At 41.2% G+C, this 25577-nt stretch overlaps 1 protein-coding gene across 1 annotated transcript; it reads left to right on the top strand.

Moving 5' to 3' along the window:
* The first annotated feature begins 2776 nt into the window (after positions 1-2776).
* On the top strand, positions 2777-25389 carry WDR1 (WD repeat domain 1). Its single transcript, XM_086611933.1, has 15 exons — positions 2777-2843; positions 3121-3242; positions 7184-7274; positions 10447-10594; positions 12008-12188; positions 13955-14032; positions 14764-14844; positions 14963-15196; positions 16034-16121; positions 17401-17557; positions 18249-18336; positions 19324-19434; positions 22182-22355; positions 23485-23629; positions 23973-25389. Exons 1-15 carry the CDS (start codon positions 2828-2830, stop codon positions 24080-24082), a joined length of 1824 nt encoding a protein of 607 aa, XP_086468059.1. The 5' UTR covers positions 2777-2827; the 3' UTR covers positions 24083-25389.
* Positions 25390-25577: the final 188 nt, after the last annotated feature.

Below are 25577 nucleotides of genomic sequence, written 5' to 3'. Positions count from 1 at the left end.
ATGTCCGTGTCGTCAGTATTAATTACCGCTATGAAGATGAAGCACATACTCTAGCAGGCGGCACGTCCACACTCGTGAAAAGACAGTAGAGAAACTTGGCTTGCCAAAATACTCAGGAATGTCTGAATATGCTCCAAGCGTAAGCCCAGGGGTGGCAGACTTTTCGGGCAGATTTAGTATGGTGGAATGAAGCGGTTAGCACTTGCTGCCCACCCTCTGCCAAAGACTACCATCTCCATAGCCATGCCGATGTAAACTGACATTAGCAGATACCCACCTAGTCATTCAAGAGAAGAGCTGCACGACGGCTGGGAGCAGTAACTTCTTGAACTACTACAAATCTGCTACCAAATACGAGCCAGCTATAATTCCCCAAGAGGCTGAGGACTTGCAGCTTGAGCTGGGTGGAAATCTCCGTTCAAAAAAACCCCTAAGACTTGCCAAAGTGCAAGGACGGTTGTAGAAATACGAAAAAGCTGCAAAGACTTGCTAAGCAAGTTAGTAAAAACTACGTCAAGTAGAGAAAAGTAACAATTCATCAATTCCATCCCCCACTTCAAGCTGAAAAATGGAAGCTCCAGAAGCACTGTGCTGAGTCTTACCACTCTACTTCAAGATTTGGATTTCCAGCCTCTTAAATACTTCAGGCACATGAATAAATAAATTAAAATAAATAAATAATCACTTTTTAAACTCTGACTCCACGTTTTTCACAGGGGTCTCCACAGGCATACTTGCTGCCTCCAAGCCTAGGGCATTATTTGGATACTTATGAGAAGTTAATGAATAAGATATCTATAATACATTAGCTACATCGTTTCAAGTCATCAAATTTGTACTAAAAATAAAATCTTAGGATGCAAGCAGAGGTCAGTGCTTTAAGGAATTATAAAGGCAACCCTTGCAGGGAGAGAAAATATCTTCTACGGACTAATGCAGTTGAAAAAATGTAAACATGATTCTGGGCACATAAGATTTTATTCATATACATAAGAGATAATTCAGCTTTGGTGCACAAAACCATATGAAATGTAGAAATTTACTTTGTCTTCAGCATTAAATATTGGCATAATAAATACATACAGATTCATTTACTTCCGAAAAATCTAAACAAGCGAAGTAAAAAAATCTGTTTCCACATGGATAATTTGATTTTCAATGGGCACATGCCAATCATTCAAGAAAAACATACCTCTTATGAAGCCACACACTGGACAATGGAAAAACGCACATCTGTTCAGTGCGGAAGTGAAAAGTACAGAAAACTCGCAGTGATCCCAACCTAGTTGTGTGCTGCCATCAATGTCCCTTAAGCAATGGCTACGCAGGCCGGTTCAAGACAGGTTCTTGGGAAATTTCAGCACCCTTTCACGCTGAAATGCCTACACCTGTCTGCATGAAAGCCTCTATATCCCTGTATTGCAATGCCGATTCTGCATTGAGAATCCAAAACTTTCTCTTTTTTTTCCCCCTCACCTGTTCTCCCAACCCCCAAAGGAGAGTCCCACGGGGTTTCCCACGCCTATTTTACAGGTCAATTGGCCAAGAACATGCCAAGGACACTGCTATTACTGTAACTACATTCACATGCCGTGCAAGGCAGTCCTGTCACACTCATATACACTGACGCTTTTTTCCCCCGTCTGATATGAAAAAAACTAACACACTTTATGAATGAGGCAAGTTAAAGGGACAAAAGCATAAACCAGCACCCATTTCAAGGAATTCCTGCCACTTGGCTATAAATGCTTTGCTTTGCTGTATCCTGCAGAACTGATGGTATACACATGGTTTATATTAATAGCACTGGAAGGAGAGAAAAATACAATTTATCCAAAGTTATACAGGAGACATGAAGGATAGCGTGTGGTTCTCCTTACAGCTTGCTGTCCACGTTAATTTAAGCAGACTTCCCACTTGGCCACAACAGACAACTCCGAGATAAACTTGCAGTTTGCAAAGCACCTCAGCAATACCTGGAGTTGAATGGCGTAACATTTTGGGAATATGCCCCAGACATTAACAATTGTTACACAGTCATAAACGTTTAAGGAATAAGGTTAAGACCGGTCTTCTAGGGAATACGACTGCAGACAGGAAGTGCCTTCCCGACTCCTCTTTAAAAGGAAATCACGGATCAGAAGACCTGCCTAGCCCGGCCTGTTTTCCCACGCACCCGCAGCATCCCTAGCCCTCCTTCTCTCCCCGCCTTCCCTTGGGATCAGCGCAGATTTCCTCGCCTCACAGCTCCACCAGCCCCCTCACTGGCCCGGCTGTCCCCATAACAACGTGCCGACCATCGCCGCAACCACCCCCTCAGCCGCCACGGCCGCTTCACCACCGCTCCCGCGCATGCGCCGCCCCCCCCCCCGCCTGGGCCACGGAGGGGTGCCCGCGCATGCGCAGCGCGCCCGGCGGGGCCCACCCCGAGGCGGGCCGGAGCCACCGTGTGGCGCCGCCGCGGCTCTCCCGCCTGCTCGCCCGCCGCGGCCTGCACGCAGCTCCCCGCCGGGGCGGAGCCGGCTCCTGCAGCCGCCCCAGCGCAGCCCCCGCCGGGCCCGTCCGAGCCGACGGCATTTCCGGGGGAGGGAGCGTGGCGCGGGCGGACGGGGAGCGGCGCGGCGCGAGCAGAGTTGACTATATATGGTCAAAGGCAGGGGAGAGCGGCGGGCCGCGCGGGCGCTTCCTGCTTCGTGCCGCTGAGGCGCCGCGGGGCTGAGGCGGCGGCGGCGAGAGCGAGAGGCCGGTCCGGCTGCGCTGCGCGGGGTCGCGCTCGCCGCCCTTCCCAGCCCTTCCGAGCGCCGTCCGCGGTAACAAGTGGGCGAAGATGCCGTACGAGATCAGTAAGCCCCTGGCGAGGCGGAGCGGGGGGGCCGGAGCGCCGAGGTGCCGGGCTAGGGAAGGGCACTGGGCGGCGGCGGCGGCGAGCCCCCGTGGCTGGGGGGCCGCCGGGCGGCCTTCCGCCGCCCCGGAGGCGGGTGCGGAGCCGGCGGCTCGTCACAGCCCGCTGACAGCAACAAGTGACTACGCCTGCCGGCAGGGCGCTGGGCTGCTCGGCTGGCGTCCGGTAACGGGGAGAAATAAAACGTCTTCCCTCCTCTCTTTCTCCTTTTCCCGTAGAAAAAGTGTTCGCCAGCCTCCCGCAGGTGGAACGAGGTGTTTCCAAAATTATCGGAGGTGATCCTAAAGGCAACAATTTTCTTTATACCAATGGAAAATGTGTCGTCATCAGAAACGTTGATGTAATGTATCCTGATTTATTTTGTTTCGTCTTATAGAGCTTTCGCTAAGTTTCATTTTGTTTCCCTGCCCCTCTCCTTTAATATCTTCGTTCACGCTTGGTGATTTGAATTGAGGTCACAGATCTGCGAGCAGCAGCAGGGAAAGAAGCAGGGTGCATGACTCAGGCATAAAACCTTGGGCAGCGACTCTAAAAACCTGTAGAAAACCTCAGTGAAATGTACCGTTTTCTCCCTCTCTTTGCATAGGGTTTATAGACGAGAGGCTGGTATTTTCTAGTCGGCCCTGTTTATCTTCTGAAGTATCGCTGCTCCGGAGTTGGGTTTGCCTAATAAATGAACTCTTAGTTCCTTATTTGCTGTATTGTGCCTTTAGCTTGTAAGTGGAGTGTGCTACTACTCACAAACACCTCTCTTTAAACGCATGAGTCCATAGCTGCTCCCCCCCCCCCCCCCCCCGCCCCCAGCACTCCAGGAATCAAACCAGTTGTGACTTGCTTGACTGTGGCAGGCTGCCTGCTAGGTGAGTTCTCAGCCCAGGTCGCAGGGAACTTTTCTCATCGATTAACTATGAGAATGCCCCAGTTGATGTTTTCAGTGGTGTGGAGGTTGAAGTGGGTTTTTTTCTCCTCTAGTGGTATGTAGAGAAATGTTAAAAAGAGAGCTATTGAAATGATTTCTTTTTAAAGATGGTATCCCTTTGAGAAGCATGGAGGAAGTATCGCTTACATGTCTTGGCTGTTGTCTTGCTACTGGGTTTTAATCAATACTTTTCTTCAAAGTAAATGCTTGTTCTTTAGCAGATGACGTTCTCCCCTAAATTTACTTTCCTCTCTTACTGCAGATTTGGCCTGCAGTGGGGAGGCAGGTCATACCTCTCTGGGATTTTCAGATCTCAACAGCAGTGGATTTGTTTATGGCTGCTTCTGTAAATCACCTTTGTAAACTGATTTTTTTATGAGCTATTTTCTGTTTTATCTTATCACCCCCACTATATTCAGACATTTCTTCATTGTTGTGCCATAATACAGAAATGCTGCTAATACCATAATTCTCTGCAAATTTCTTGTTCGATAACAGTTTGAACTCAGCCACTTAAAACCAAAAACGAGCTTGCACTCTGGTTTCAATGTCTCACTATAATGTTGTTGTAATACTGTTTCACTCTTGGTATCAGGAAAAGTTCCGTTTTCTGAAAGGAGAAGCCCCACTTAAAACACTGTAACGGCCCACAATGTGATGAGAGGAGAGAGAAAAGCCACTCTGCTTACTTTATAATTTTTGCCCAAGTTATGGATTGTGACCTCCTCCCTTGCACTGTCGTTAGCGCTCATCTGATCCTATTTTGGGGTTAAATTGGAAGGAAATAATTTACTAGTATGATCCTGAATTGGCTCACTGAAGATTCGCCCAGTGAAAGTGTTAGTCCCAGCATGAGCCAGAGCATAGAGCACATGGCACAATCTGAGTACAGGTGAGGTGGGATTGTGGGAGTTCGAATTTAGACTGTTTAAACTTTTGAGGGAAGTGAAGAATGGAAGCCATAAACTCTTCAGTTTTATGGTGTAATGCATGCTGGTACGCATGCTTACCTAACTAGCAAGGAGAGTCAGCTACTGTTAATAATTCACAGGTGATGGTCTGCAGACAACTGCAGAATGTATCAGAGCAGTGACACAAGAACTGACCAAAGCCTGTGCTATGGCGCTTGTGTTGGAGAACATTGCAGTTTGTTCCTAACCCGACGTGGAAGCATGTCCACTCTTAACTGCGAGCCATGCTAACTGAGAGCCATGGCTTCTCTGAATAGTACAGAAGCCTGTATAGTAGTTTGCAACAACCAAATGAGATGCTGGGAGGTCTGTGTAGAATCCCTCTTTGAACACTTCTCCAGTGGGATGATGGTGCTCTAATTAAAAAACCAGGTCATCAAAATGCAGTGATCACCTGTCTCTTTAAGTCAGAAGTTACCTAGTATTAGCTAACCAGTGGTGATGAACATAGCCGTCAGGGTTAATGCTTCATCTTTGAGCATGAGCTAGAGACTTCCTTTCACAGGAAAAGTCCTGGAACAGTGCTGGAAAAGCACTGTGAGTCAGAAGGACTAGTGATATTTGTAAGGTTTCATACCTTGTTAATATTTGATTATCTTCATGGGTCTAAACCTACTTGGAAGCTTGGAACTTCAACTACTCGCTTTCGTATGTGGCTCTGGTTTCAGTGTTCAAAGTAAGCCATGTAAGCTCACTCTCCTTGTTGAATCTAGTATCAGGTAAAGCGTTTGTCCCAGCTAACAATATAATCTTATCCTAAAATCTCTTTAGAAGTGGGGCTTTTGATATGAAAGGCATACAAGTTAAAAAATTGCCTTAATATGCAGAAATAATGTAATGTATTTGATTACAGCATTTAAATTGGCAGCTCTAACTTATTAAATCGTTTCCTGAATCTATTTACTATATCTTAAATTTGGGAATCTCTCTTTCATTTAACCCCTTAAGTCAATCTGTTAACTTTGGTCTCTTGTCATCTCAGCATCCTGGACTCTTGGAGATGCTTGCTGTAAAAGATCAGCTACTTCTGTGTGCCATTACTGATGAAGTAGTGGGTGCAGTTGAGCTCCTTAACCTTGTAGGTGATGCAGCTCTGGCATGGGCAAAACATGATCTTGTCTTGCGTAGATGAAATCCAGTTGCACACAAAATGGAGAGCAACGTGCACACTGTAAATGCAGGTGATTGTGGCTGAAGTAGGGCTATAATGCGCTCAAGCGATGTATGAAAGCAGGAATGCAAAGGAGCTGCTGCTTGCACGAGTAAGCTATATTCTGTCTCCTGAGGTACAACAGCAAGAACCCTTGCAAGCAGGAGACTGTTTGCTTTCTGGCACAGAGCAGGTAGCTTTGTTTTTCCTGATTGACTTGCTGGCTCATTCCCTGACATCAGGTGGTTTTCTGGCTTGGCTCAATAAATCTGGATTAATTGCAGCAGGTCAAATGGCCTTTTGTTTTGACTGTCTGAGTGAAGTTTCTGGAGCTGGAAGATACCTACTAACTGGTAGAAAAATTTTCCTAAGGAGTGGTGTATTACTGTTGTAGTGTGTGTGCACTATATTTGGAAGATGTGCAGAATGGCTTTTTTATACAGTTAATGTGAGAGCAGATTTTGCCGTGATGTCATCCTTTTTTGATTTGTGTGGCCCCTCTGTAGTGTAACACTGCTGATCTGCTGAGACCCTGGGTCAGTTTTATTGTCCAACCTGGAGCATCTGGAAACGTATTTAAGACTGAAGAGGTAAAACTGTGATGGAGTGGCAGTGAATTGCTTTCAGAATTCCGGCACAGCTCTTGATACGAGGGAAAAGGTCTTTTTCCTGCGCTAGTGCACTAGCTTTTAACCAGATTGCAGTCAGCAAGAAAGAGCAAGCCTTGCACACCTCGTTGGTTACTGAGTGATCTTGAGGATTACCAGCCATGTGATACGGTTAACCGTATGTGTAACTTCCATACCCAACTGTAGTAGAACTTTTGGATGTGTGCTGGGAAGCACAGCTCATGTTTAGTGTTCTACTTGGGTAGCTGCCTTACCTGGGCCAGCCCTGTAAAAAGAGAGCCCAGTGCTTGGCCAATTATTTTGGAGAGCGTTTTTCACCCTTCCAACAGATATTGGAGCGGAAAGGGTCACAGCAGTCGTGGCTGTTAGAAGTAGTACTTTAATTGTGTCAGTTGTTAGAAACGTGTGTGTTGTTTTAGCGGTCCTGGACAGCAGTGTTGTGCAGTGTGTACTGCACTTGTCAGTTTTAGACAATAGCTCTGTTGAAGCTGGAAGGAAGGGTGTGAGAGAAGGAGTGCAAGGAGAAGCTCTGAATTTTATCTTTGAATGTCTGACATTATTCCTTTGAAAACCAGAAAATACAACTTAGTAACTTTTATTCCTTTAAACCAGAACCCTGCAATTGCTGACATCTACACTGAGCACGCCCATCAGGTCGTAGTTGCCAAGTATGCTCCCAGTGGATTCTACATAGCATCTGGAGGTAAAGTACCAGTGGGCATGCTGCATGAGATATGTGGATATAGCTGTTAAAGTGCTTGATGTTAAACTTACTGCAGAAAGGAGTAGTAACACTTCAAAACGGAGTAGTAACACTTCATGGTTTTGTGCAGAATATATATAGTCAATGTGACCTGCTTCAACGGAATTATGTATACATACTTGAGGGAGGAACGTTTTCTGTAGTGTTTCTCTAACCGCTTTCTAAAGCAGTGAGTTTAATCACATGCTTGGGTTTTTTTTGAAATTCATTATTTAAATAAAAAAGAACCTGAAAATGAACTTTACAATACTTGGAATCATAGAATGGTTTGGGTTGGAAGGGACCTCAAAGATCATGTAGTTCCAGCCCACCTGCCATGGGCAGGGTCACCTTCCACCACACCAGGTTGCTCAAAGCCTCATCTGACCTGGCCTTGGAACTTCGTATGAAGCATTAGAAAGAGCAAATCTTAGTGTAATGAATTACTTGTGTATGTGCAGCAGGGTGAAAAGTTATTTTTCAAATACAGGGCTATTGTTTCTACTTGTTAATAAACTTTCATACTTTGGTGGCAAGGGAGAATTCTAGAAGAGTGTATATTCCTTTCTTTTCCCTTACCCATTCTTCCTGACCAAACTCAGCAAAACTTGGCATGGTTTTTCTTATGTTTGTAACCTGAACTAAAAAAGCATTCTTTGGTAAGTTAGCAGGGAAAGAGACTGATTCTCAGTTTCCATGTAATGTATGTGAATCAATAGTCTGCAAATGGGTAATAAGAATTTCTACAACATGAATTTCCTGGATTGTTAGCAGAATTGGCTACAGTTTTTTATGACTTACAAAGAACTAAACAAGCCCTTTTATATAGAAGCTTGCTTCAAATAATTGGTCTTTTTTCAGTAGGACTAATACCAATGAAAAATATTGCTAAATATAATACTATAACTTCAATTTATTAAAAATAATTGCAATTAATCTATGGGTTTTTTTAATCTGCTTGCCATCGTCAATTAAAAATGCTTCAGAAGCAAGTAATGCGCCCAAATACAGAGATACTATCTAAGTAATATATCTGAAAATAAAAAATTTTGACTATGAGCCCCTTAGAAAGGGAGTCCAGACTCATGCATAGGTCTTACTAGAATGAGAGTTTCTGTCTCAGCAATTTTAAGGGAACTATGTTTTTTAAAATGCAAAATGTTCTGTCCTCCTTGGCTTCCTGCATATCAGAAAGCTGTATTAGAATATGTATCTTTTCAGTACTGGGAAAGCTTTAAGAACACTGAAAGCACAGCTTTTTTGCTTCCCCCCCCCCCCCTATCTGAAAGGAACCAGATCCAGGATTTTCTTGGCTCAGTCTTGTATGTGGACCATATGTCAAATTGAATACCTTCTTAAAATCCAGTTTGCATTCTTTATTCTACAGACTTGGTGCTCTAGGTTTGGACTGTACTTAACCCTCAGAATAACCATCTGTTTTGTTCCTGTAGCCTTGTAGATTTTTAGTCCTCTGTAAAAGAACAGTAATATATCATTAACAGTCAGCTTAAGGAAGCTCCTTATTCCTAGAGCAGTATTCAGCTGACTTTTTTAAGAATTTGTCTGTCATACCTGAGTAAATGAGTTCAGGCTGCAGTATTTCCCTTAAAAAGTGTCTTCTGTATGTCATTTATAAATAGTTTTGTGATTCTGCTGAGCATGGGGTCTGAAGATAGTATCAGGCTGTTTAAGCTGTTTCTAAGTATAACATGCAAGATTCATTTCTCTATCTATAAATCTGCATTAGCCGTGCAACCTGCATTAATACTTCATGTGCTTGATGAGACAGACCTTTGGCAATATGCTTTGTGGCTTTTATGGTAATTTCTCTTACTGCAGTCCCAACAGATGTAGTAATGGGAGATACCACAAAGTTAAAGCTATATGTGTCCTGTCTATTAATAGATGGAGCAAACAGATTTTGAACTTCGCATTGAAATTCTCCTTCGATAACAAATTCTTTATGTAAAACGGAGGATTCTACATCTGTCCTTTTAGTAGAAGTGGAGAAGATGAGTCCATGATCAGGTCCCAAAGATACAGGGTTGCTATATGCTTAAATTGAACTGTGAAGATGCACTAATAAATGGTAAATAGAACGCAAAAACATTCTGCTGAGGTGAAAGGTACATATTTTAGCATGTGGCTTATTCTAAAACAGTGGTTTTTATGAAGGGTCCAATACACACAGAATTTACTGTGTGGGTTTCATCAGAGGTGTGGAAACCTGTCTGGGTATAGAAAAATTCCTCTGGTTACAAGTCTGGGTATAGAAAAATTCCTCTGGTTACAGCGCTGCACTACAGTAATTGCTCTGAATAGAAGGAAGCCCTAGGGCTGTGTAATACTGAGAGGAAGCAATGACCAAGGAAGCTTTCATTATATTCAATCTTAAATTGTTACGACCTATGCTATATCTGCTGCTTCTGATGTTACCATTTTTTAATGTTCTGTTGGATTCCTTTGTAGTAGTCAAGATAGTGTAGGTATCCACACGCAACATAAGTGCATGTGAGCTTTTATAGAAAAAGTATGCTGCCAAGTGTGCATGAGTTGAGTTCTGTTGGCCAAAATCTGTTAATGTGTTTACATATACCTGGTATTTGTGTGCAAAACGGGTTTGCTTTGAAGGTACAAAAAACCCGAGGTATGAATTTTAGTGCCTCAGCCACTGTCCACCAGATTGCTCTATTACTGTAGATTTAGGACGGGTGGCTTCCCAATGAAGTGTGGGTAAGCCGGCTTGTAGCTGCTGATGGAGGAGGCTGGTTTGGGGGTCGGGGTTTTCTTCTGTAACACAGACTTAACGCGTACCAGCTGATAACCCTCTTCCTACCCTCTTACTGTGCGTTTTTTTTTTTTTTCACATACCTGTTTGCAAAAAGTGTGCTCCATGTGCTGTGTTTATTGCTGCATATCTAGAACCGTAATATCTGGTTAAAAACATAAGTCAGTGAAACGAATGTAGCCTTCATTCCTAAATCAAGTGATTTGCAGTAAGTGTAATAGAGTAAAATAGTGAGTCCCTAGTATGAGTGTTCAGTGTAGCCAAAAAGCTGTATCCTGGCAGATTGCTGAGTCATGTGACTGAGTCATGCTGGAACAATAGTTATATTCTATTTTGTTATGGCAGATGTCTCTGGAAAGCTGAGAATCTGGGATACTACGCAGAAGGAACACCTACTGAAGTATGAGTATCAGCCGTTTGCAGGAAAAATAAAGGACCTTGCCTGGACTGAGGACAGCAAGAGAATTGCTGTGGTTGGAGAAGGAAGGGAAAAGTGAGTGATTCTTTTTGTGTGTATATAAAAAAAAACAAACCCACATATACTGTAAATGTCTGTGTTCTAACAGAGGAGGTTCTGTGCAGAAAGCTCTTAGTTCAAGGGAAGAAAATCATGGTGTGTTCCCTGTTTAGGCTTCAAGTTGTGCTGTTCTGCAGCATAATTCTTTATGTGGTATTTGGCAGCAGTAAAACTACTTGGAAAATACAGTTCTGTTAGAATTGTGGTGTTTAAAATTGTGAGAGTCTTGTTTGGTTTTGAGAGAGTTATTACTTTGTATGATAGCTATTCATTATGCTTTTTGGTGGATGTTTTTCCCTAATCCTGATAGTATAGGGAGGGAGAACTACAAGACAATTCTTCTCCCCTTTCTTTCACCTCTCCCAAATTAAGAGGACATGATTGAATAAGAATTAAAAAAAAAAGTGTATCTGAGTGTTCTCCCTCGGCAACATACCCATATTTTTAGGCCTTATTATGGTAAAAGAAAATGGCAGCCAGTTTTCCTTGTTTTTGAGTAAATGAGGTGCCCATTACCATAAGTTATTAATATTAATGTTTAATGACTGACAGATCTTTAAGGCAGAGTCTAGACCAGGTAGTCTTATGCCTAAAGGTCTGAAAAACTTAGTGTGGTCCTGTTCCCTGATGCCCTGTGACGTTTTTTAATCACCGTCTTGTACTGTGTCCTGATATTTGAGAGTGTTTGGCCTCCATCCCTCCCTCCACCCCCACCTGCCCCTGGGTGAATACTGTGTAAATTTGCTCTCTGACTTCAAAAGGTCTGCCAGTTTCCTGGTAAGTGGATGTGCTTTCAGTCTGGAATCTTGCTGAAGTGATGCCATAGAACTGCTTTTTAATAGCGATGTTCTGTTAGTTTAATGCCACTGTATTGATTATACTGATTATTTTTTTTAAGATTATTTAAAGAACTGGCAAAAACACTGTTATAACTCTTCTTCCTTAAACCTTTAAGTAATAATAGTTGTAAAAATGGTGGTACCCAATCTAACTAAATAATCAGAGAAATGATTTGATAACTTTGTTATCCTAGCTTTCTACTTTCTGTGTAGTGACTAGGCAGACAGAATAACTTACTGTTTTCTTTTATAAACTGACAAATTTACTGAAGAATATCTTTTGAATCTATGAATTTGAGGAGCTTTATAAATAAAACTTACTTGTTTGTCCCCTTCAGCAAATGTATCCTATTGAAGATGAGATTCTCATTCTCTCTCCAGCAAGATCTCAAATATCCTTCAGGGAATTTTGATGAGCTTGCATGAGATTAACAAGATGACCTAATTTCTTTTCTTTGAGTGCACTCAAATCTATTGTTTGCAGATGCTCAAGGAGTTAATCTACATGTAACTTTTATGAATTGTAGTTATTGTGTGCTTTTCTGACTAGATTTGGAGCAGTGTTCCTGTGGGACAGCGGTTCTTCTGTTGGTGAGATTACTGGGCACAACAAAGTGATCAATAGCGTGGACATTAAACAGACAAGACCGTATCGTCTGGCAACTGGCAGTGATGACAACTGTGCTGCTTTCTTTGAGGGACCACCATTCAAGTTCAAGTTTACAATAAGCGTGAGTTTAAGTTTAGTGTTGGCTCTGTTAAAACTGTGCGCCAAGTTTTGAGGCATAGTTGGTGTCAGGTGGCATTCTGAAATGCATGTGTGAAGGCTTGTCTCAGGCCAAGAAAACTGAAATAAATGATTGGTGAAGAAGGAGACCTGAGGCACTTTTTCTGATAATTTTTTTTTTGGCTCTTCATCCTCTTCCATAACTTAAGAAGTAGGATATTTTATTGACTGTATTGGTGCTTTCTGAGCTCTGCTTCCCAGTGCAGACATGCATAGAATTTCTTAATACTCTCCAAGGTACTTGAATTGAGAAACGTGATGATGTGAATGGAATTTTTCAATCTACTTAAGAATGCTAAAATCTGAAATCCCAGGGCAGCTTAGAAGGGGTGAGCGTAAATGTTTGAAAATGTAACTGATTTTTACAATGAGGAACAGGTATGTAACTTCTGTGGTCAGTTTTCTGTTTCTACATTGCTTTTCACTTTTTGTTTCTTATTCTACTAGTTAACATCTCTTACATAAGTGAAACAAAGCCTGGAACTACCACATTTAAGATGTTCACTGTTACTCGAGGCCAAAGAAAATAAAAAGCCAAAAGTTTTTGCAGCTGTTTCTAATGTTAGAAGATGTGTTTTGCCTCAAAAAAACTATAGCAGAGATACTGGATGTTATTGCAGTAGTAAATTCAAAATGTTTAGTTCATATTTTAGTTTTAAAAACACAGTAGTAGGCCTTTTGTTTTCTTAAGTATGTACCTTGAATAGTCTTTATACACTGACTTTAGTCAGGATTCTGTTCCAGTTCTAGAAAAGGAATTGTTTTGAGCTCTGCAATCCAATGAAATGATGTAATTGCCTAATATATTTCTGAACTTAAGTTGATACTTGCATTTTGCTAAGCTGGTTCTTTTGGAACTCTGAAGTCTGAATTGCTTACCAGTGCTGCTTAGACTGGTGTATGATGCAGTCTTCCTTTTAAAGTGATATTTGAGTTGATGTATGGGATTCTGGTACAGGCTGTTAAATGATTTAGATTAGAGCTTGAGGTATCACTACGAAAAAAAGTTATAGTTAAAGTAGGTTAGAACCTGACTTTCATAATACTAAAAATAGTCTCCCAGGCCTCTTTGCGTGGGAGCTTTGGCCTCATTGTGGCATGTCTGTATTTAACGTGTGTTTTTTAGCTAGCATGGTTTGAATAGTCTCCTATTTGTAAATAGTCTATTTGGAGAGCATACATCAGTCTTGCCTGGTTACTTCACAGAGCTACCACTAATGCAGTCTCCCAGAAATGGAATTCCAGTAAAGTAATTTATTCTTCATGCCTGTAATTTTTACAATAAGATGGATGAAGTACTCTTCTGTGTATAAAACTTACTTGCACAATGAAGCAGGAGTCAAAATCTGGAGAATGTTGCAGAAGAACTCAGCAACCAGAGGGAAAGAATTCCGTGTTTGCATCTAGGCTCCAGCTGAGGGTTTTTTCTGCCTATCCCTGAACCCGGTTACTCATTCACCTGGTATTGTGCTAAGTTGTTTCAACTACATCGGTATTGATATGACAGTTTCTTCCCTGGGTTGTTCTTGAGCCTCATGATCCTCTTCAGAGAGAGACTGGACTTGCTGTGTAGCAATTCTCTACAACAGGTGTCTCCTACTGAGCTAACTTAAGGCTTGCCTGTAAGAGAACTTCATTGTTACTGGATTATCTCCTGTGTAAAAAGGTCTGGTTTTATTACATGTGCTGATTTTTACTTTTTTCCTACAGGACCATACACGGTTTGTGAACTGCGTAAGATTTTCTCCTGATGGGAACAGATTTGCTACAGCTAGTGCAGATGGCCAGGTAAAAAACAAGAAACTCTTTCTGTAGTGATTTTAGCATGAGAAGATTTTCTTGTGCATTTTTAGAACAGGACTGGTACTGTAAAATCCATGTTGCTCCTTTTTTCATGCCAAGAAGTGGCTGGCTTAAACTCTTAAGTATCCTCCTATAAAGCTGTGACAACTGATCAAACAGACTATTCTCACTCAGCTTTTTTCCCCACTCCATCTCCCTAGCATATTACTTCTCTTACAGGTTATTTTGTCAGGAACATACTAGAATTTGGGAGTATGTATGTCCTTGTTAGGATCCTGAGAAGTCTGGCTGAAATACTGAAGTCGTAGATAGCAACCCAGCTCCATGTAGACTCCTTACTGATGAGGGCAGTTTTGACAGAGACACTGTCACCGTAGGTAGCTCCTCCTTCTAGGAAGGCAGGTTCCCATGACTGCAGTGCTAAGCAGCTGCCATCCAAAATGTAACATCTTCCAGAATTTCAAATGTCAATATCCAGTGTATAGAGTGGCTTACTGTGATTATTCACAATTGTTATCTCATTTGTTTAGTCTTAAATATTAAATGCAGGAATACTGGTGCCTCCTCTTCAAAAATCTAGTGTTTGATAAAACTGCAAGCATGACATAGAACAAAAGAATGGTCTGTGCAGTGCAGGTAACAGTGTTTCAGTTCTTATGTTTTTTTTCCTGTCATTGCTTTTCCCTTTAAGTTGTATGTCTGTGTGCTCTTTTAAGATTTTTGTCTATGATGGGAAGACTGGAGAGAAAGTGTGTGCTCTTGGTGGAGGCAAAGCTCATGATGGAGGTATTTATGCTGTAAGTATCGCTTCATTTGTACAAATGGTCCATGATGTTTCATTACCAAGTTCATGGACTGTGAAGTCTTGCAATAATAAATGCACTTACTATCTAGTGGTGACATTTGTTTTCACAGATTAGTTGGAGCCCTGACAGTAGTCACTTGCTTTCTGCTTCTGGAGATAAAACTGCTAAAATCTGGGATGTTGGTGCTAATTCTATTGTCAGTACTTTCAACATGGGATCAAATGTGTTGGATCAGCAGCTGGGTTGTTTGTGGCAGAAAGACCACTTACTGACTATCTCTCTGTCTGGCTATATCAATTACTTGGACAAGAACAATCCAAATAAGCCTTTACGTGTCATAAAGGTAGGTTAAACTTCTATTGTTGCATCAGTTTCTGTAATAAATGACTCAGTTGTTGAAGTTGTCAGAATAATAACTTGAAAAATGGTTTTGCTAAATTAGTGTTGCCAGACAAGCTATGTGTGACTGACTCTTGCAAGTCACATGAATCAAGAAGTTAAAATGTTACATCATGATACTGTGCTTTGTGCAAATATACAGACTGACTTTGATTTCAGTTATGGTTATCAGCTTATCTTTCGTAGCAGCTTTTAAGCATTTTTGAGATGAGAAAAGAAACGCAGCATAGATCGAAAGCTACCAGTGATGTCATATTCTACCAGAGTCAGTGTACTGTGCGCAAGGTGACTAGGGTTACTGTGCAATTGAGCTTTAATTTTAGGAATTGGAGTTCGCTGACACAGCAGTCTCATGGGAACTTGTATTTTTACATGAACTAGAAAGGGATGTCCCAGATTCCTGCTATTGCAGCTATAGTTTTGTCAGTTGATGTGGGTACGTGACCGTGTTTAGTCCTCTTCCCCAAATCATCAAGTGCCTGAAAAGCAAACTTTGTCGATGAAAAGACCATGAAAGTATTTTGGCCCAGCAGGCTAATAAGGATGTTCACAATGCCTGTTCCTTCTCTTAAAGGAGTAGTACATGGAAATACAATGCTGCAAGAGTTAAATGACTGCACTGTTAATTAGTGATTTGTATTCTGGGTGACTTTTAATGCTTGTGAATAAAATTATATGTTATTTTCTGAATAACCTATAATTTGTCTCAACTAGGTTTGGTTTATATATGTGTTAAGATGAAAAATTGCCTATCACTAATTGTTATGTGTCCCATTCACAGGGTCATAGTAAATCAATTCAGTGTCTTACAGTACATAAAAATGGTGGGAAGTCCTATATTTACTCTGGAAGTAATGACGGTCATATTAATATCCTTTGAATGACAGTGTTATTTGTTCTAGTTTTCTAGTCCGAGTGAGTTCATTAGGAGGACAAAAAAAACCTTTGCCAAAGGTGAAAACTTAGATTTGTTGGACACAAATATTTTATGTCTGAAGTTTATTTTACTTTCCCCTAACTTGCCTATTTTCCTGCTTGCCTTTAAACTTGCCTGCTAAATATAAGCCAGTTCTTAATTTCCAGTTGTCACTTATTTGTAGTAGGTTGATTGTTAGTACGGACAAGCAAGTAAATATATAAATTAGCCTCTTGAAACTTTCCATGTGTTCTGTCATACATGCAAAATGTGTGTTGCTGTCTTCCGCTGTTACATGCGATAGGTAGATCTTAGCATGTGGTGAAAGTCATGTATCTTGTGTTTTAAAAGTTCAGAACAAGAAAGATAAACTCTTGTGGATCTGTCTCTGAGCCATTAACATGCATTTCTCTTTGCAGTTAGGTTTTTCTGGCTTGTATTAAGGTGTGTTTTTTGTAGTTCTGTGACACATTGTGCTCTTTATGTGGTATCTCAAATGTCATCAGACTTTGTCCTCACTGCTGAAGAGAGCTTGTGCTTCTTTTGAGACTCTATTTCAGTCCTTTTGGTTTCTGGAACAGAACACTGGGAATGTAGTCTGGTTCCCGAAGGGCATGTTAAAGGGTGAGGTCGGGATGTGTTCAGCTACTACACTGTTGACTTTTCTTCAACATTCTGAAGCTTGTAAATAAAACTGCAGTCCTTCATCCTGCTTGCCATTATGCGTTAAAATGGTGTCACATTGGCATAAACTGTTACAAATATAGGACTTGTGTCTTTACAAATATGTAGTGTAGTGTTAATAGTTCAAAACGATGTTAACATACAACATCAGGGAAAGCCAGTGTTGCAGGACTTCTAACTATAATGCTGTAAGAAGTATTTCCTATTCTCAGACCTAATGTTCTGGTATTTGCCACTGTTTGTGGTAGGTCATTTGTCTCATTACAGAACGTCAGAGATTCACACCCTCAAAATAATTATTAAATGAGGTTGGTTGAACTCTGATACAGGTTGCCTAGGAAGACTGTAGAGTCTCCATCCCTAGAGGTACTAAAAAACTGATGGAATGGGCAGCCTGTTGTAGCTGACACTGACTTGAGTAGCAGGTTGGACTAAATGATCTCAAGAGGTCCCTTTAACCATAGCTATTCTGTCAGTTATTTAACTTTTTATGATGCTGTACCTGACTGCACCAGTATCTTCAAGTGTTCCTTAATTCTATTATGCACATTACTGGGATTCTGAAACTGGAGAGAATGATGGCTTTTCTGGGAAGGGCCATACAAACCAGGTTTCCAGAATGGCAGTGGATGAAATGGATCAGCTCGTCACCTGCAGTATGGATGACACGGTGCGCTATACCAACCTCAGCAAGAGGGACTACAGGTTAGTTAAAATGTTGCCTTTTATTGTAGTATTGCTGCCCTAATTATTTTACAGCAAGAGTTTTGTTGATTTATGTGGTAAAGAATTTTATGCAGCACTTTATCCAGGAGTTAAGTTACCATGGAAACTGTAGAAATGATTGCTGTACCAACCTTGCTTTTTTCTGTGACAAGAAGAAATGTATCCCAGACTTTCCAATTTGTCTCATCCCTTCCCACAGGTTGAGTAGAGATCTGCCTTGTATCAGGTGGCTTAGTTGGAAGGCTGTGGGAAGGGTATCTGTTTTATGATTCGTAAATACCCAGGAATATTGGTAATAAATGTGGTTAGGAAGGGTGGGACACAGCTGTTCCTTCATGGAAACCACAATTGAACCACAACTTCAAGGAATCCTATTAAAATCACCTAGCTAGTTAAAAAAATGAGACTCTAGTGTAGTAACATTGACTTTGACTTTCACTTTGAAGATGTACTACCTGATCAAGATAGTAATGCTTTAAATAGTAATGCTTTAAATAGTAAACAGAAAGAAACTTTGCAGATTATTTAAAAAAATATATATAAATTATGCATGTTCTTTATGATTAGTGGGTCGTTATTTGAATGGGCAATTTTAAATAATGGTAGGCATGGAATAATTTATTTCTGTTTTATCTTTCCTGCTTGTCCACCTTGGCATGACTTCCTCTAGTGGCCAGGATGCTGTGAAAATGGATGTTCAACCAAAATGTTTAGCCGTGGGTCCTGGTGGTTATACTGTAGTTCTATGTATTGGACAAGTAAGTGTTAACTTTGTGTATTGTCAACACAGTTGCTCTGTTGATAACATAATGGTTTCTGACAAACTTATTTAGTGTGGATCAACTCGTACATCTGCAGAATTTTCTAATAACTGCTGTGGGGAATATAATTAAGCAGGATACTTAGAGGCTCGTCTTTTTGCATCCTGTGCCAATGCATAGATTTAACACGGTCCCTCGTGTGGATGCATCCAATTTTGTTATCAGTACAGCTTTGTGCTGGAAGACTTACACCAGTCTTAATCATGCTCTTGCCTGATCTGTTCAGTGACGTGATTCTGGGGAAAGGATGTCTTACTCCTGCATGTTTTTTTTTTTTTTTGCAACTAATCCAACTAACCAGTTGTCTAATGCTGATTTACAGTGTAGGTAGCTCTAACTTGCTTGCCAGTAGTATTTAGATCGTGCAAAACCAGAGAAATTGCACCAGGGCTGTCTTGTATCAAAGCATGCTTAACATCTCATTTATACCTTCTGCATGGATACTGGTTTTATGCTTGGGACTCTAATTAGTGGTGTCCAAACCTGTTTTTCATGTGAGTTATAATTGCAGTTGTCCATAGTACAGAACTGGATAGGAAATAGCCCTTAAATTTAACATTACAGTATTAACTTGCTGCTAATTTGATCCTGCCTGCCTTCCTTTAACAGTGAACGAGGAAGGAGTAAGCATTGCTAAAAATACTGTTTTGTTCATATTTCTTTCATATAGGCACTAGAGCATGCCCTGCACTACCTATTTTAGACCACATAAGTACTTCAGTACAGCAGATTAGTTAGTCACTGCACATAGGCATTTCTTTCTTTTTTTTTTAAGAGTGAAACTGTTTCCCTTAAGATCAGAATATAGTAAACTTCTGAGCCATCAGAGTGGGTTTGTATTTATGACTACTCAATGTGGCTTAGTGATAGTTTTGTATTATGCACTTTGAAGAAGTATCTTAGTTTCTGGTTTTCTATTTGCAGATTGTCTTGATGAAAGACAAGAAAAAATGTTTTGCAATTGATGACCTTGGCTATGAGCCAGAAGCTGTAGCCATTCACCCCGGAGGAGGCACAGCAGCAGTGGGAGGAGCGGTAAGGTGCACTTAATAAACCTATGCTACTTTGAGCACTGGAACTAGTTACAGAAGCATTTAATAGTAGTAGCTGTGTTGTGTTGAGAAGTAGTAGATGGCAGTTTGTAACAACAGTAGTATTGTAACAAGTAAACTATATGTAATTGGTATTCCTGGGCTTTCATTCCCCAGGTTCTCCCACATTGTGACCTAATATCTATTTCAATTTTTTTATTGTGTTAGCTGTTTTTAAATTGTCAAATCGTTTTTACCCAGTGTATACTTGAATCATAGAATGGTTTGGGTTGGAAGGGACCATAAAGACCACCTAGTTCCAGCTCAGCTGCCATGGGCAGAGACACCTTTCCCTACATGAAGCCTCATTCAGCCTGGCCTTGAACACTTCTAGGGATGGGGCATCCACAGCTTCTCGAAGCAACCTGTTCCAGTGCCTCACCACCCTCAGAGTGAAGAATTTCTTCCTTATATCCAGTCTAAACCTACCCTCTTTCAGTTTAAAGCCATTGCACCTTGTCTTATCACCATATACCCTTATAAAAAGTCCCTGTCCAGCTTTCCTGTAGGCCACTTTCAGGTACTGGAAGGCTACTATAAGATCACCCCGGAACCTTCTCTTCTCCAGGCTGAACAGCCCCAACTCTCTCAGCCTGTCTTCGTAGGAGAGGTACTTCAGCCCTTGGATCATCTTTGTGGCCCTCCTCTGGACTCACTCCAGCAGCTCCATGTCCTTCTTGTGTTGGGGACTCCAGAGCTGAATGCAGTATTCCAGGTGGGGTCTCACTAGGGCAGAGCCAGAGGGGCAGAATCACCTCCCTCGACCTGCTGGCCATGCTTCTCTTGATGCAGCTCAGGATATGGTTGGCTTTCTGGGCTGCAAGCACGCATTGCTGACTCGTGTTGAGCTTCTCATTTACCAACAACCCCAAGTCCTTCTCCTCAGGGCTGTTCTCAATCCATTCGCTGCCCAGCCTGTACTTGTGCTTGGGATTGCCCTGACCCATGTGCAGGACCTTGTACTTGTTGGACTTCATTAGGTTTGCACAGGCCCACCTCTGAAGCCTGTGAAGATCCCTCTGGATGGCATCTCTTCACTCCAGCATGTTGACTATACCACACAGCTTGGTGTCGTCAGCAAACTTGCTGAGGGTGCTCTCAATCTCACTGTCTGTGTTGCCAACAAAGATGTTAAACAGCAGCGGTCCCAATACAGACCCCTGAGGAATGCCACTTGTCACTGGTCTCCTTGATGGATGCATCTCATCAGGTCCCATAGACTTGTGCACCTTCAGGTTTCTTAGATGGTCTCAAACCTGATCTTCTCATACAGTGGGCGGTTCTTCATTCTCCCAGTCCCTGGCTTTGCCTTCTGTGACTTGGGCTGTGCAGCTGGAGCTCTTGCCAGTGAAGACTGAGACAAAAAAAAAGTCACTGAGTACCTCAGCCTTCTCCATCTCCCAGGTAAATGGATCTCCCATTTCTTTCCAGAGAGGGTCCACATTTTCCCTAGTCTTCCTTTTATCACTGATGTACCTCAGAAGTTTTTATTGTTGCTTGTGATGTCCCTGGCCAGATTTAATTTCACAAGGGCTTTAGCTTTCCTGACCTGATCTCTGGCTGCTCACACAATTTCTCTGTATTCCTCCCAGGCTACCTGTCCTTGCTTCCACCCTCTGTAGGCTTCCCTGTGTGCTTGAGTTTGTGCAGGAGCTCCTTGTTCATCCACACAGGACTCCTGGCACTTCTGCCTGACTTCCTCTTTGTTGAGATGCTCTGCTCTTGAGCTTGGAGGAAGTGATCCTTGAATATTGACCAGCATTGTTGGGCCCCTCTTCCCTCCAGGGCTTTAAAATCCCTTGGTACTCTACCAAGCAGATCCCTGAAGAGGCCAAAGGCTGCTCTCCTGAAATCCAGGGTAGTGAGCTTGCTGTGCTTTCTCCTCATCGCTCAAAGGATCTTGAACTCCACTATTTTGTGGTCACTGCAGCCAGGGCTGCCCTTGAGCTTCAGATTCCCCACCAGCCCCTCCTTGTTGGTGAGAACAAGATCCAGCATAGCACCTCTCCCTGTTGGTTCCTCTACCACTTGGAGAAGGAAGTTATCATCAATGCATTCCAGGAACCTCCTGGATTGTTTGTGGCCTGCTGTGTTGTCCTTCCAACAGATATTGGGGTGGTTGAAGTCCCCCATGAGGACTACGTCTCGTGAATGTGAGGCTTTTCCTATTTGTCTGTAGAGGGCCTCATCTATTGAGTTTTCTTGGTCAGATAGCCTGTAGCAGAGCCCCACTATAATGTCACCTGTCTCTGCCTGTCTCTTTAATCCTGACTGGTAAGCTCTTGGTTGGCTCCACATCCATCCCCAGGTGGAGCTCCATGCACTCCAGCTGGTCATTGACAGAGACAGTGAGACCTCCTCCTCATCTCCCCTGCCTGTCCTTTCTAAAGAGCCTGTATCCTTCCATTCCAACACTCCAGTCATAGGATTCATCCCACCGCATCTGCGTGATGCCAATAAGATCATAGCCCTGCAGGCGTAAGTGGAAGTAGATAAATTCTAGAAATCAGGTCTATATCCTAGACTTGGATTGTAGCCAGCTTAAATGACAGGTTCTCTAACTATTTCTTAGTATTAGCACTACCAGATGGAATTGATGCAGAAAGTTCCAGAAACTTGGTAAGCCTTGCTCTTTCTATTATAAAGTGATTTTTTTCTACCTTCCCCACCTTTTTCACTATTAATTTGCAGGATGGGAATGTCCGTTTGTATTCAATCCAAGGAAGCTCTTTGAAAAATGATGATAAGTCTTTGGAAGCTAAAGGTCCTGTTACTGACCTGGCGTATTCTCACGACGGTGCCTTCCTCGCAGTCTGTGATGCAAACAAAGTTGTCACTGTCTTCAGTGTCGCTGATGGCTATGCGGTAAGAATTGTTGTGCTGGGAGTTTTTTTTGTTGAAAAGGAAATTGACTGGTATCTTGGGTCTAAATCTTTTGTGGGAAAATATAGTGTAGCTGGTGAAACTTAATTGTTAAATTGTTAATGTATATTTGGTGTTTCTGTGACTGTTTACCTGGTATTTTGAGTTAATGTTGCTTTTCACAGCAGCCTGTGTGAAGCCTCTAGATCATAAGAATAGATGAGGAAATGTGCAGCATTGGTTTGCTGTTGGGAGAACACTCAAACTCATCTAAAAAACACCTATTTAAATGAAGGAGACGTTGGATTTCTCCAGGCTCGCAGTAGTTAAATACAAAAGATTACAAAGTATGCAGGTCCCTTAGGTCAGCTGAATCACTAGTGTGGTTGTTTTAAGGAAAAAACAACAAATTACATATGTACCTGTTACGATTGTGTGCTTTTTTGTAAAATGGACAAGAATGCAGGCTCAATTTGATAAGAATCATGCAGTACAATAACATTTAATCATGTAAATAAAGCAGACATGGCAATACAATTTTGCTGGCTGTGACACATAGTTCAATGGTAAGAACTAAGCAATGAAAGAGATACATTAGGGCAGGGAATCTGTCTTTATGCTTCGATCTAGTGTCTTTAACCATGAACCAAAAAATGGGTGATTGCTACTTTTCAGCTGAGCAGTAAGTATGTGTATCAGCCTGTAAAGTCATTAAGCTTTGACTGAAATTACACTGAAGTAAAAAATACAAGATGACGTTCCACAGAAAAGTTTCATTTTCTAAGTAAAAATTGAAAGAATTTTGCTTTTAGAAATATCTGTGTTGTTACTTTGAAAAGCTTCTAAGCAAGAAGTGACTTGTTACATATGAACTTTATGGATTCTGCTTTCATAGAAAAAGTCTTAGTGTTTTTTACAAAAGATTTGGATTTTATTGGCCTGTGGGTGCTTAAATAAATAGCATAAAATGAAGCTACTACTTGATTTAGGTCATCTATCTGCACCTGAGGTGTATGTTGTCTGGAGTCTTGCAGTAGCTTATTGTGATGCTACACATTAGCCACAAAGCCTGTGATCTCTTGGAAGTAATCTAAAATAATGAAATAACACTGTATCTCTAACTTTCAAATAGGAACATAATGTCTTTTATGGACACCATGCAAAAATTGTTTGTATTGCCTGGTCACCAGACAATGAACACTTTGCTTCTGGAGGCATGGACATGATGGTATATGTTTGGACTGTAAGTGATCCAGAGACCAGAGTCAAGATACCAGGTATGTTTGCTTCAGAATCTTAACTTTGAAAGTTGCTAGTAGTTCTTGAAATTCAGCACAGTAACTGTTTTCTAGAACTAATGGTAAGCAGGCTTTGAGTGTTCCCAAACTAATTTAGCCTTTATGTTAATCTCTGTCTAGCTACAATAGCCAGAACTCTTCTGTTATGTTATTTTGTAGTCACTTTTAAAATACACTGCTAGTATTTAATGCAACTGAAAATCACATTTGGAATATGCTATTTCAAATTATTTTGTTATTTTGTCATTTATTATTTGGTAATAAGTTATTTTGTCAGCCTAGGCTTCTTAATTCTTCTCTGTTATTTCGCACTGCTATACAGATGCTCACAGACTACATCATGTAAGCGGCTTGGCGTGGCTGGATGAACATACTCTGGTAACAACATCCCATGATGCTTCTGTCAAAGAGTGGTCTATCTCCTACAATTGAAATAAGCCTCTCTTTGGAAGGACCTAATCAGGGACTAGAACTACTGCAGTGGAACATAGCATTTCTCTTAAAGAATCTGTATTGGCCTCTGGGTCTGCTATCATTATCCTCATATCTTTACAGGGTGTTCATATCTGTAATTAAATGTACTTTGAAAGCTTTAGCCAGTAACAGTTTGCACATGAAAAGCACTTAAATTACGTCTGGAGCTTAACCTTTGTGCTGAACATTCCAGAGGCAACAGCCGAGCAAGTTGGTGTGAAAGAATCGGGCGTGAAAGATTCAAACTCAATCAGTTGTTCTTTTCTAACCAAGAACCATGAGACTGTACAGCATGAGAGTAATACTTCTCATTTTTTCTAATTACAGAACATTTCTGTACTAACGGTCATAGTAAGAGTATTTAGTTGTGATCTGAAACCAATCAAGCTGTGTGCAGCTACTGTATATTGCTTTGCTTCTCTGTACTGCACCAAACTGTTGCCTCAGATTTTCTCCGCCAGATAACAAAATGGGGTACATACATAATAAACTTTTTATGTATTTCGTGTCAAAAGCTTTGTGGTTTATTTTAAGGTGGAAGTGTGGGATTTCGATGTACTTACTGTTGTGGGTATAATGTTTACAAATAATTGTTGTGGCAACTTTCTGCTTCAGAAACATGTTTGTTACTTTCATGAATTAAGAATGTCTGGTCATTTCAGTGTCAGAGGAAAAAAAATCATTCTGTTTCAAAGATTAAAGATATTTTCTGTTTGAAGGAGGAGAAGCATGTTATTGTTTAAAAAAAAATGCAGTACTTACACCACCTTTTCAAAAATACAGGAATTAAACAAAGTGAAGCATTCTTATGACTTGAAGTGATTTTTGAGAAGATAATGTTTGCTGACTTTTATGCCTTTGTATGTGCAGAACAGTTGCATGGAAGCCATTATCTAATGCAAACAGATCATGATCTTGTGTTTTAGTTCACTTCTCCCACTCTGCAACACGTTTAAGTGATCTGAAGCTAGCAGTCCAGCAAGGGTGGAGGAGGACACTTTGCAAAAGAAGTAGGAAGATTTGTTTCCATCTCTTGTGGCCAAAAGAAGTTGTTGCTGTCTCTAGAACTTTAGAAGACTTTTGGAAAAAAAAACAAAAACAAACCACCCAAACTTTTCTCTAAGTCTTCACCACCACAACCCCTTCAGTACTCTTTGGTTTTTATTAAGCTTTCCTTTCTCTGTGGACTTGTGTGTTGTTTTTTATCAATCATATTTCTAATGACACTAATTATACGGCAAATAAAACGCTTTTGCTGCTTCTCATACTGTGGACCATTGCTCAATTGCTGGAAAAAAAAAAAGCCTGCCAAAAACGACTTGGTGAGAAAAAAAATTGCCTGTCAAAAATGAATTGGTGGAACATCATTTTAAAAGGAAAAATGTTGATTTCTTTTTAGGAGTGGTGATGAGATGTCTTCTGCCTCGCAAACCAACATATGCATTGGAACAGT

Source organism: Tauraco erythrolophus, chromosome 5 (genome assembly GCF_009769465.1).
Source record: "Tauraco erythrolophus isolate bTauEry1 chromosome 5, bTauEry1.pri, whole genome shotgun sequence".
In the NCBI taxonomy this organism is placed as follows: Eukaryota; Metazoa; Chordata; class Aves; order Musophagiformes; family Musophagidae; genus Tauraco; species Tauraco erythrolophus.
Note: the sequence above shows the minus strand (reverse complement) of the source record. Positions and strands in the feature narration are given on the sequence as shown.

Coding starts and splice junctions, on each gene's coding strand:
- WDR1 (XM_086611933.1), top strand. Junction 16,122..17,400: donor AAGTAATGACGGTCATATTA/ATATCCTTTGAA, acceptor TCTATTATGCAC/ATTACTGGGATTCTGAAACT. Junction 17,558..18,248: donor CTCAGCAAGAGGGACTACAG/GTTAGTTAAAAT, acceptor GACTTCCTCTAG/TGGCCAGGATGCTGTGAAAA.